At 44.5% G+C, this 13,316-nt stretch overlaps 1 protein-coding gene across 2 annotated transcripts in view; it reads right to left on the bottom strand.

The window, feature by feature from the left end:
- TRIM44 (tripartite motif containing 44) overlaps positions 1-9,009 on the bottom strand; it is a 102,979-nt gene extending 93,970 nt beyond the window's left edge. The window contains exon 1 of one of the 2 annotated variants that reach the window (XM_081062245.1): positions 8,203-9,009. In XM_081062245.1, coding sequence (XP_080918371.1) covers positions 8,203-8,874 — 672 coding nt within the window. In that variant the 5' untranslated portion in view covers positions 8,875-9,009. The remainder of the gene's footprint in view (positions 1-8,202) is intronic. The other variant, XM_081062246.1, reaches the window with a different exon arrangement.
- Between the last annotated feature and the right edge of the window lie 4,307 nt (positions 9,010-13,316).

Genomic DNA, 13,316 nt, shown 5'->3' on the forward strand with positions numbered 1-13,316 from the left:
AGCATGAAAGTGAGCGGGTCATCCCAGACAGAACTGTAACTTTGCATACACTGGACATTGACACGGATTGATCTCTGACTTCTCAATCTTGGATCAGGGCAAGGGAAGAGAAAAGGCGGGTATACCAGTGGACAGGCAGGGCAACTTCCATGTCGTGGACTGTGGTCAAGAAAAGCTGGTGTCACAGGTATATAGTCCTTTATCCCCAGAGGAGATAAGCCTACTGCATCAGCAACGTTGATGGTGAAAAGCAATAGTCTAATAGTATAAAATGCCTACTAACCCATTTTATTTTGATTGAAAGGTCAGGGAAGAGAAAAAGAGGGCACTGGATTCTTGGGAGAGCAAGCAGGGAAAGCTTGGACCTTTTCTCAAGTCAGCTGTTCAGACCCCGGGCTAAGCTCTGCCACTTTCCAAATGTATGACCCTAGATCAACTATTTGATCTCTCTATGCCTCAGTTTCCTTCTTTTGTAAAATAGAGATAATAATAAAATGTACCTCTAGGGTTGTTATGACAATCAAATGAGTTAATGTGTACACAGTGCTCAGAACAGGGCCTGGCATGTAGTATTATATGAGTGCTGGCTGTGAATATTACTAACCATTTTTCATGAATCAGGCTGCACTCAAAAATTGACCAGTGAGTAAAGGAAGGTTAAGGAGACACTTTCCAGGCTAGTGCATGAGACATTACATGATCCTTGCTCACACGCTCACAGGCACCAAAGTGCCAGAGAACTTTCTGTTCTCTGTCTCCCAGATCCCGTCTCCCAGATAACAGTACTAAGTTATCCAGATAGTATGTACCCTTAATTGATTTTCCTCCCAAAAACAAATAACTCTAATTTAATCATGAGATGAACACAAGACAAATCCCAATAGAAGGACATTTTCAAGTATACCTGACCATCCCCAGAGATTCTGATGTAATTGGCTGATGTGGGGCCAATCACAGGTATTTTCTAAAGAATCTCCCTCCACAGGTGATGCAAAAATGACACCAAGGTGAGACATATACTGTTTACTTTGTTGACCTCACCTTCTACTCCTTTTTCACTTCTCTACTCCGTGCCCTACTTGCTGTCTTTTAACACTCCAAGTTCACCCCTACCTTAAAGCCCCTGCATTCACCATTTTTTCTGCCTAAACCATTCTTCTCCCAAACTTTTTCTTAATTCTTAGATTATCAAGTGTAATTTTCTTAATGGAGATTGTGGGACGAATCCATGCCCCTTAACAGGAAGCTTTTCCCCTCCACTTAACCCTGCCGAAGCCCTCAATGCTTTCTTTTATAAAGCTCCATTGCCGTGAATGTGGAATTCCCCGAAAAATTGAGCTGTTGTAACAGGGATCCCCACCAAGCTCACATTTCCCTCCATAGAGCAGTATTTTCACCTGTGCTAACAGCACATTACAATTGCTAGAACTGTTAGTCCTCTCACCTCGAGAGCCAACTAATCCTTTTGTGAAGTTACATGAATCAAACCAATCATCTCTGCTATGAGTCACTGCACTTTGCACAAGCAGTACTGAATGGTAACACAACAGGAAGGTTTCTAGATCTTTGCAAGATCTCGTAATTCAGGTCTCTGCCCCGATGTCATGCTCAGAGACATCTTCCGTGACTACCTTGTCAAAAAGTAATCCTTTCCTGCCACACCACTCCCTTTCATTACTATGACTTCTTTTCATAGTACATTCTACCATCCAAAGTAACTCTTTCTCCCCAGCTAGAGGGTAAACTCCATGAAAGCTAGCGCCCAGTCTGTCCTCTTCACTGCAGACTTCTGAGACTTACTACAGGTGAAGAAAGTACATTTTGAAGGGTAGACTGAGATGGGGAATCCTGGAACTGCAGGCCTCACAGAAACTTTCCACAGAACCATTTGGGGTGGCTCCAACTGACACCAAGCCGTTCCCGTTACCTTAAACTTAGTCTTACAGTTTTGTCTTCTTCTATATAAATAAGACTCTCATTGGACCACCGGGTAGCCAGTGCTTCATGGTTTGATAAGATGCCCCCAGATCCCTTTGACAAGAATAATAAAAAATGTAACGAGGCACATTACAGCAGACTTCCCACCTTCTGCCTCCCTAGCAGAGCTGCTTCTTTGGAGCTGGCTGAAGAGCCAGAGCCGTGGGCCATTCTGGGATACAGCAGGGGCATACCTCCACCTTCCCCCCTCTAGTCTCAGCTGTTCTGAGCATATGCCTGTATCCTTCCAGTTACCAGGCGACTAGTGTCCCCTCACCAGCTCCCCCTGTAGTTGTTCCCAATATCACTTAAAGGAACATTTTGCTCCCCAAATATCCATCTTAAAGGCACACTCAAGGGCGAGGGATGTAGTTTCAAAACCTCTGGGTCTGTCCATAACAAAGCCATATGAAGAACTCCAAAGATGCTCATAAGTACTTCCTGAACTCTGCCAAGCACTTTTCCCTTTGCCATTTTATAAGACTCCACCTTTTCTTCAGGTATCATAGAGTGAACTAGGCAAGGGCTTTTCAAACCACAGGACATGACCCATGAGTGTGCAATGACATCAATTTAGTGGGAGAATGCAGAATTTTTTTTACAACAGAAGAGAAACAGAACACATTTATGTAGTAAGGTAAATAGGGTTCCATTTGAGTTATTTAAAAGGTGTGTGTGTATGTGTGTGTGTGTGTAAAAGGTCACAATGTAAAATATATTTCCCCTATTGTAGGTTATGTTCAAAATAAATTATTTTTGAATTTTATTGGGGAATATTGGGGAACAGTGTGTTTCTCCAGGGCTCATCAGCTCCAAGTCATTGTCCTTCAATCTAGTTGTGGAGGGCGCAGCTCAGCTCCAAGTCCAGTTGCCGTTTTCAATCTTTAGTTGCAGGGGGCGCAGGCCACCATCCCACACAGGAAATGAACCAGCAACCTTGTTGTTGAGAGCTCCTGCTGTAACCAATTGAGCCATCCAGATGCCCCTTCAGAAGCTCAGAAGCAGCTTGTTGTCTTCAATCTAGTTGTGGAGGGCGCAGCTCACTGGCCCATGTGGGAATCGAACCGGCAACCCTGTTGTTCAGAGCTCATGCTCTAACCAACTGAGCCATCCGGCCGCACCCAAGATAATTTTTTTAAGCTACGGGTCTACAGTTCTGACTATATCTAATTGCATTTCCACTGTTCAACAAAATGGAATCATTAAATGTAACTATTAATGCAAAGTCCCTTGACAACCTAAGAATTTTCATGTGCATAAATTCATAAACCTGATCAAGCTCCTTTGTCAGACCCAATGACCCATTTTTAGGGCCAGAAATTATGATCACACTAAGAGAAACCTGCATGTCTACGATAAGAACTTATGACCCAGATGAGAGGTCCTAATTTGGCCTGTTATCATAGTTCTGTGATAAAGGTGGAGCACAGGCTCAATTCAAATTTGGACCCACGAAATCCTTCGGAGACCAAACCATCTGGAGTGAAAGTAGAAATACAGCACAGAAGGAAAGGCAGAACTTTAAATGCCACTTTAGTGACTAAGTGTTAAACTTTTCCCTTCAAGGGGTTCACCTTCGTTCTTTCGGCCTGGCCTGCGGGTTGTCTCTGCCCTCATTCCATCCTGCTGTACAGTTACCTGGTTTTGGCCTCCTGCCACCAATACCAGCCACCCACAGCCTGATTCAGCACTGAGGTATCAAAACGTATCGTACAAACTCAACTCGAAACTTGTGTGTTTCACTAGATTCCTCATAGTAATCGTAATGAAAACAACAGCTCACATTTATAGAGCACTTTCAATGTGTTAAGCATTAAGCATCTTATCGCAAATTAAGTCATTTATTCTCACAAAAATCCTATTTATTGCTTAGTTTTGCACCCATTTTAGAGATATAGAAACAAGGCCGAACTGTTACGTAACTTGCCCAAGGTCAAAAAGCAAGTGGCAGAGCTAGGATACTCCCGTTCCTCTCTAATCTCACACTGTGTTTTATTTTTTTTTTATAACACTTATTACATGTTTATTTGCTTATTTGTTCTTCTCTAGTTCCTTCTAATATAGTGTAAACTCCAGTAAACGCAGGGACTTTTTCCATTTTTCTCACTGCTATACCCCCAGTGCTTAGAAAGCAACCAACCGCCTTTGACCAACACGCAATAAGTACTTGCTGAATGAATAAATGAATGAATGCAGTATAACAGATTCTCTTCTCTCATCACCATTACACTGAGCCGCTTTTAATATTCCAAGAGACTTATTATCTTGCCGATAAGCAAATGTGCATTGTCCTCGAAACATGTGAAACCAGAGGTGAACTGAAACTAACTGAAGCTGCAACCAACCTCTGACCAAGATCAATCCATAATTGGATCAAAACGATGAGCCTCTCAACCCAGGTGCCTAACAGAGCAAATGGCATGCCCTTTATGAGGAGAAAAAAATATTACTCTGGGTCTACAATTCTTTTAAACACAATGTCTAGTACTGGATGAAAGATTATGAGATTTTTAAAAATCACAAAACTGTGACACATAATCAAGAATCAGACCCTCCAAAATTCCAAAAAAGATCTTTAAATAGTAACCAAACTCTAGAGTTAAATACAGAATATCATAAATTAAGAATTTAATGAGAGACACACAATTTTACAGCTGAGTATTTGCAGCTGTAAAATGAATTTTAGTATAAATAAATACATAGACAGCAGATCTATGGAGTAATTTCCAAGATATATTGCTAATTGAAAAAAAGCAAAGCACAAAAGAGTATATCGCCAAAAAACCCATAATTCCAGTTTCACCATGAGAAGAAAAACAGACAAATCCAAACTGAGAGACATTCTACCAAATGCCTGACTACCACTCCTCAAAACTATCAAGGTCATCATCGTAAGTAAGAAAATGTAATGTGGCCATAAGATCCTGGTACAGAAGTCATGAGAGGAAACATTGGTGAAATTCTACTAAGGTCTACAGTTTAGTTAGTAATATTGTTCCAATGTTAAGATAAGCAGAGTACACCAAGCACCTTTCGAAAGTGGGACATTTACTGATTGATAGAAACTGGGCTGTGCATTTGATTAGGGGCAGAAAGTGAGGCGGCAGGGGAGGAGAAAGTAAGTGAAAGCAAGGCCTATGGCATGCTCAGAGGGGGACATTTAAAGCAAACTCTTTCCATACAACAGACTTGGGATCCTCCCACCACTACCAAAGAGCAAAATCCCAGAGTAAAGGCAAACTAAAGTTAACTTGCCATTATCTCTCCCTCCAAAGGGAAATGTGGGGAGTGTTGCCTTGGAGCTGAACAAAATGGGCTGGGGTTGCAGGGGGGGGGGAGGGGGGGTGTATGGAGGGTGGGCCCTGGAGTTGAACAAAATGGGTTTGCGGGGGCTGGAGGATGGCTTGAGGTGGGATGAAAGGAATATCTTTAAGAGATTATAAACTGGGGCAGATACCGCCCGAAAATTTGGTCTCACACAATTAATTTAGTTTAAGAGGGTTCTTCTAAACAAGTTTTACTCTTAAAGAAACATGAAATATGAAAAACACTATTAAAAACAACAGCAGAGAGGGATACACAAAGTCTTTACAACTGGAATTATCAGAGATTACAAAGGAACACACTTACCTCTCTTAAAGGAATAAGGAGGATAGCTCTACCATGAATAAAGATAAGAGGATATAATTCACAAATTTATACTAATACATTTGAAAATTTAGACAAAATGGACAAACTCCTGGAAAATGTAACTTATCAAAATTGACTTAAGGAAAACAGACAACTTGGACCCTTTTAGAAAAAAAATTATAAACCTTCATTGTGAGGCCATAAAAAATAAATGAATCAGAAGACTTGTTGTAATATTTGTTGGTATTAATTCTTCATATATTGGATTATAAATTCAATACAATAGAAAAAAGTCCCATAGACTTATTTTATATAACTGTTCTACAAGAGTAAAGTAGAACTTGCTGTACCAGATATTAAGACATGTTATAATGCTATGGTAACTGAGAAAACATGTTGAGCACACAGGGATATACTAATAGATCAATAGTACAGAATAAAAAAGCCAAGAAACACCTTCACACACATATGAGCACTTGATATATGACAGGTAGCATAGCAGATGAGTGCAGAAAGGATAGGCTTTTCAATTAACACTGCTAGAGCAACTGGCTATCTGTATGTGGTGGAGGTGGGCTGGGGTGGGGAATGAAATTGAGCCTCTACCTACACTACACAAAAAGCAATATTAAGTGGAACAAGACACAAAGAGCACTAACAATAAAAGAAATTACTGATAAATTCTACTACATTAAAGTGAAGAACTTCTACTCAAGGCACAATGTTTAAAAAAGAGAAAACAGATGAGAAGATACATGCAACCCATATAAACAACAGAGAATTCAGAAATAAAAATATAAGAACTCCTATAAATTAATGAGAAAAAAAATGCACAACACAATAGAAAAGTGAGCAAAAGACCTGAATGGGCACTTCAAAAGAAGAAATACAAAAGACACTCAAAGTCATCAGTAACCAGAGGAATGCAAATTTTAACCACAAGAAGGTATTACCTATGCATAAGATTGATAAACAAATTAAAAAATTTTGTAATAGGAAGTTGGTGAAGATACAGAGCAACAAGAACCCTCAAACACCTATGACAATGCAAACTGACTGGTACAACCACTTTGGAAAATAGCTGGCAACATCTAGTACTAGCAAAGATATGCACTCTATGACTCAACAATCACACTATTAGGTTTATATTCCATTTAAAGATATGTAGATGTGCACCTGGAAACATAAACAAGAATGCTTATACCAACGTTGTTTATAATAGCTGGAAGCTCCAGAATCTGGAAATCGAATGTTCACTACCAACAGGTACAGGCAACTTGTGGCACATTCATAAAATGGAATTCTATACAATGACAATGAACAAACAACAGCCACCCACGGGGTGAATCTCACCAACACAATGCTGAAAAAAATGAAGAAAAACCCCAAAGAATTAATGATACCAATTGTGCCAAGTTAGGAATGCATACACATGTGGTAAAAGTATAAAGATAAGCAAGGAAATTATCACTGCAAAAGTCAGGACAATGTGTACCTTTGGAGAAGGGAGATGGTTATAATTGGAAAAGATCATGGGGCTTCACTATTGCTACTAATATTCTATTTCTTTTCTGGGTGGAGGTGACATCAGTAGCTGCTTCCTAAGTATTTGTTAGGCTGCATGTTTTTACACACTTTGAGTGTGTATTTTACAACAAAAAGGGAAAGTCTTAATACAGGGGATTTTCGTTATCAAAGTATTTGTTATCGCAGCAGCAGCAATTACAGGCTTGCTTAGAGACACACGAGTCTTCCTCCGATGACACGATTCACTAACGAACCAATCACTTAATGACTGATCTCTCCACTCAAACTTGAACTCCAGCAGTTCCTCTCACTGATTGTAAACATCCACAATACAAACAAAAGATAAATCATTCGCAAAGTCATTCATTCAACGAATGTTTTTTAATGTCTACGACTTTACAAGCACTGTTCTGGGGGACCTGCAAGGTTCAAGGTAAAGACCCTGCCCTCTTACGAAAGATGGAGGACACGGGAACCCCCACTCCCATCCCAATTTTGCCCCGGGCCTCTCATCCTCCCTTCCAAACGAGTATCAAATATGAAGAACCTAAAAGGAACTCGGGGCACACGCGAAGTTCTCAAACCCACAACCTCGGGGCGTCTTTATACTACAGGGGAACCACCTGCGTGGGTTCCTTTGGGAAAATCACGGCTTCCCATGTTTTCAGGTCGGCAAGCAGCAGGCCTTAGCAAGCGCCCTAAGTCCAGGCCCCAACGTCCACAGCGCTGGTGCCGTGGGAATTGGCTGCAGCGGGGTCAGAACGCCCGGGACGCTCCACCCGGGACCCAGCTCCACCCGGGACCCAGCGAGCCCGGGCCGGCCGCGCCCCGGAGACTGCGCACTGGCTTTTGGAGGTCCACGCAGTGTTCTCGGATCAGAGTCCAGAACTTTGCCGTGATGCTCTAAGGAGGGCAACCAAGAGAGCGACTCAGCAGCGCTCCCAACCAGTTAACACGCTAGCGGTCGGGGGACAGGACAAAGCGCACGTGGCCGCGCGCGACGAGGCCACGTGGGCCGGCACCCAGGCGTCCTGCGCGGGGCCTGCGCCCCGAGTGCACAGTACTCACCCTCAGCTCTTCAAAGGCCTCGTCCAGAGTGGAGAGCTGGTGGCTCTGGTGAGCCCCAATGACGGGACACAGCACACAGATGAGCCGCTTGTCCTCCTGGCAGTAGGTGCTCAGGTCGAGCCCGTGGTCCGGACACTTCCGCTTGGCCACTCGCTCGGCCTCCATTTCGATTTCAGGGTCAAACTCGCTCTCGGCCTCCGTGTCGCCCTCGGCCTCCGAGTCTCCATCCTCGCGGTGGCCGTCCTCCGCCTCACTCTCCTGCTCCTCCTCCATGTCTTCCTCGCTGTCTTCCGCACTCTCGTCCTCGCTCTCGTCCTCGCTCTCCTCCTCCGTGTCGCTGTCCTCTTCGGACTCGCTGTCTTCGTCCGACTCGCTGGCCTCGGCCATCTCGACCTCTACATCCCTGTCGTTGTCCCCCTTGGCCCGCGCGCCTTCCTTCCCCGCGCGCTCGCCCGGGGCGCCCGCGGGCCAGGCCTGGGCGGCGCCGTGGACGTACTGGGCCAGGTGGTGGCCGGGGAACTTCCGCCCGTGCGCCTCGGCGTGGCGGCGGCAGTAGCAGAAGCCGCATTCCCGGCACACGTCCTGGGCCCCGGGAGCCTCGTCCGGCTCGCACTCGTCACACGTGCCGTCGTGTGGCAGCTCCTCGAAGGCCGCGCCCACCCCGGAGGCCATGTGGGCGCACGGCCGACGCCCCGACCTCAGGGCCTCGGGGCCCGCCGCCGGGCCTGCGCGCGGCCTCCTGCCCGGCCGGTCCTCGCCCGGGGAGCCGCCGGCCGCGCCGTGTCGCCGCGCGGGCCCGGGGCTGCGGCGCCGCTGCCGCCGGCTGCAGGCGGCCCCCGCGCGGCCCAGGAGCAGGGGCGGCCTCCTCGTCCCGGGGCCGCTCGGCGGCCGCTGCGCTTCCCCGCGCGGCCGAGCACTTCCGGCGCGGCGCCCCCGCGCCCCCTCCGCACCCGCGCCCGCCGCCCGCCCGGGCTCTCGCTCCGCCGCGGCCCCCGCGCCGCCCCGGTTCCACTTTCCTTTTCCCTGTCAGGCGGCCTCCTTTCACTTCCTGAGTCATTTAAAGTGGCAATGGCCCTATTCTGCGTGTCCCGCGGGGGCCCCCAGCCGCAGGAGGCGGGGGAGGAGGGCACGGAGCTCCCGGCGCTCCGGGGGCGGGAAGCGGGCCTCGCTCCCCCCACGCCCGCCCGGCGGGCTCCGCCCGACTTCCGAGAGCCACGCGGGAGGTGGGCGTGTGCAGTGCACGCTGTCCTTCCCGTCTGTCGCCCGGCTCTCGGTCCCCGCGGCCGCGTGCGCTGCAAGGTGCCGGGACAGGGGCCGTTGGCCAGGCTGAGCCCGGCCGCGTGTGGCTTCCACCGGGCCCTGCGAGGGGTGTGCTCGTTCCAGGCCCGGGCGTCTCCGGCGGGGCCAACATGTTGTTTGCAGGCCGATTGCATTGCTGCCCCCTCGGGGCTCCGCACCTCGGCGCCTTTTTCTGAGCGCTCGTCTGGGATTTGGCTGCGATGTCAGGGGAGGTGGGTGGACAGGGACAGTACGTAGCCAAGGAGAATTCCAGGGGGCCGTCATTTTCCTTTGCGTAAGGACACCGTCTGGATGCAGATTGAGTTCCAAAGGATGGAAGGGTACTATTATTTACTAACCAATACTAAAGTGCCAAGAATCGGGCTGTGTCTTTACGCGGCTCTTCATAAAACGGTTTTTGGAAGCTCCACTGCCTGGGGACGTCCAAATCCTGCCACTACAACTTGTTGGCTGTGTGACCTTGTGAAGTTAATTAATCGTTGTTTTCCACTTAAAAAAAAAATACATATTATATATATATATACACACACATATATAAATACATATATCTAAAAATACATATATATATACATATATACATACACATGTATATATATATATATATATATATACATATATATATTACGTAAAGTGAAAATAATGGTAATAATACCTACCTCATGGGGCTGTTTTGTGGATGAAATGTAAAGATGCCTGACTTATAAGTATTCACTACATTTTAACTTATCGGTACACCTTATATTTAATGCACATAATGACCCTTTCAAAGAGGTTTTAGACATTTTTAACACATTGAGCGTTTTTGTCTGGCTGCTGGTAGTGTAAGCAACTCCCCGTGTCTCTCTCTGCCTCTCCATTCATTGAAGAGCTTTTGTTTTGTATTTTTGAGAGGAAAAGAACATTTTGATCTCATTAGGGGAGAGGCTGAGGTGTGGTTGAGAAGAATGGAGGCGGATGGAATGGTGTCTGTTTTCCATTGACTTCCTTGGATAATTTTGAGCTAGGATTTCCAGATGAACTTCACAAAAATGCCAGGGGATGGGGGGGGGTGGTGGTGGTAAAAATCATTTAAAATAATTTGTAATGTCTCCACATATAATGTATACTTAGTCTCTGTGCAGCTTTTGTCAGATTTATTTTTTTAGAAATCTTTGGGTGTTTTTAACTTCAGAATAATTCTGTAGAACGTTGAAAGAAAAGGCAGGTTTGTTTTGCTCCGATTCCGTACACATTTCTGTTTTTCTCCAGTTCATTTCTCTGGAAATTATTTTTATGTCTGCATTCAAAAGAGGGATTGATGCAGCATTCTGAAAAAAATGTTCAACAAATGTCAACTCAAACATCAACATTAGTACACCTAGCAAATAGTGTGTCTTGCTTGGTTAGAAAACAAGAAACACTATTCTGAGCATATACTAATTTCCACCTCCCTAGTCTTACAAGGAAATAACTTTTACAAACATAATGTCATCACATTTAGAAAACATTTTTTTCAATGAAAACAACTTTTTTTATGTCTTAAAGAATATTTTTTTGTGTCGGAGAACTTTGGTGGGGAGGGAAGGAGGGAAAGGTGTCTTTTTGTTGCCATTATTGTTGTTATTGTTTGTTCTTAATTTTATCTGACAGAAAGTTAAAATATCATACTTTGCAGTTCAGTATCTGACACTTCACAATCCTTCTTTGAGCCCTCTGTGGTGAAAGGGTCTTAGAGACAGAAATTGATGGAACCGCTAAAAAGGGACTTCATAAAGTTCTTGTGATGAGGTATGGCAGACTCAGTGAGACAGACCTCTGTACCCCTCTGTACAGAAATCAAAACAGTCTGATTCCTCAGGAATTGGAATCTTTGGAACCATCCAGAAATTGAAAAACAAAACAGAATAAAACAAAAAAACAACGCACCTTGTTATATTAATCTATCATTGCATAGAAAACTACCTCAAAACATAGCAGCTTAAGACAATAAACATTTATTATCTCACCCTTTCTGTGCCAAGAATATGGGAGTGGTGTAGCTGAGTGGTCTAACTCAAGGTCTCCTAAAAGATTTCAGTGAAAATATTGCCTGGGGCTATAGTCACTTGAAAGCTTGACTTGTAGGATTTGCTTGTAAAATGGCTCACTCACGTGGCTGTTGGCAGGAAGAGTCACCGCTTTCTATTGGGCTGCTTGAGTGTCCTCATGACATGGCAGTTGAATTCTCTCAAAGCAAGTGATCCAAGAGAGGGCAAAGTGGAAGATGCAATGTCTTTTATGACCCAAACTCAGAAGTCACACATCATCATTTCTGATATAGCCTATTAGTTACAGAAAGCGGCTCTATTCATTGTTGGGGGAGACTACACAAGGGCATGAATACCAAGAGGTGGGCATCTTTGGAGCCATCTTTGAGGCTGGCTACCATATTCTGCCCTTTGGTCCCAGTGATCCAAATCTCTCTCAAATGCAAAATACGTTCACTTCCTCCCAAGATCCCCAAAGTCTCAACCCATTACATCATCAGCTTCAAGTCCAGAATCTTTCCTAAATCAGGTCCAGGTGTGGGTGAGCTCCTCGGTGTAATGTATTAAATGCAGGTCATCAAATATAGTTCCTTTTCATCTGAATACTTGTTTTCTCCCACACTCCCAACATACAATGGTGTGACAGGTTCAGGTTAATGGATACAGACACTCCTCTTCTAAAAGGAGAAAAGACAGGAGCCACAGAGGAGTCACCAGTCTACAGCAATCCTGAAATTCAGTTGGACGCATGTTCAAAGTTCTTCAATTACGGCTCAGTCCTATTGCTCACTCCTACTTCTGGAGTGACTCTCCATGGCTTTTGACTTCACCCTCTAAGCTCTTGATTCCACTCTCTGAGTCATCCTTCCTTTTCTATGAAAAATAGCCCATGTTTGCAGCTATGTAATTTGTGAGTCTGTTTTCTGCCAGTGGAATTTGGGCAGTCTAAAGACCCTTTTCTTTCTGTACCTGTCTCTGTCCCATTTAGTCCATGCCGTCAGTGTTTCTGCCAATATAATTCCTTTTAAAATGTTGTGAGTTTCCTATGAATCTTATTGGGGCACTACTTCATTGGACAAAAGTAATACCTACAAATGTCTTCAAGATAAGCCGTTCTTTACTCTGGAGAGCCCCTCTACTGAAACTGCTGAGGTCCAACACTACCAAGTTTCTTTGAAGCCCTATCATTTGAATGATTCTCTGAATCACTGCTGCAGATCTTTTTGAGGTATGACCAAAGGGTTTTACAGCCACACTCTTAGCTTCATCATTTGATAATGCTTTTCTTGCAGCATCCTGGAGTTTATTTTTGACTGAAAAACATTTCTTCATTTTAACATTATTTCCCATCTAGAGAAGATGGAATTATGGGATTTTTCAAATGTAGCAAGTTTTGGATACTTTTTTTTTTAAGTCCTTCTTTAGGTTATTTCTGTTTTTTTCTCACATTTTGCAATAATCAGGAAGAAGACATCAGTCAGCGCCTTCAACATCCTATCTGGCAATTCACTTACTAGAACACCCAATTCATTAAGCACATTTTCTACTTTATACATTACTGCAGGTGACATCTTGCTAAACTTCCTGCCACTACATAACAAGGACCCTTTTCCTCCAGTTTCCAAAAACATTTTTCTCATTTTCCCTTAAGCCTTAATCTACAGCCTTTTCAAAAGCTATCAGGATTCTTCTAACAGTTTCTTTAAGACTCTCCAGGTTTTCACTAACCTTTTCCTTCAGATCCTTTCAGCTTCTCCTACTGCCCCGTATCAAAGCCAATCCAACATTTTAGGTTTTCGTTATGGAAGC

Source organism: Rhinolophus hipposideros (assembly GCF_964194185.1).
Source record: "Rhinolophus hipposideros genome assembly, chromosome: 10".
NCBI lineage: Eukaryota > Metazoa > Chordata > Mammalia > Chiroptera > Rhinolophidae > Rhinolophus > Rhinolophus hipposideros.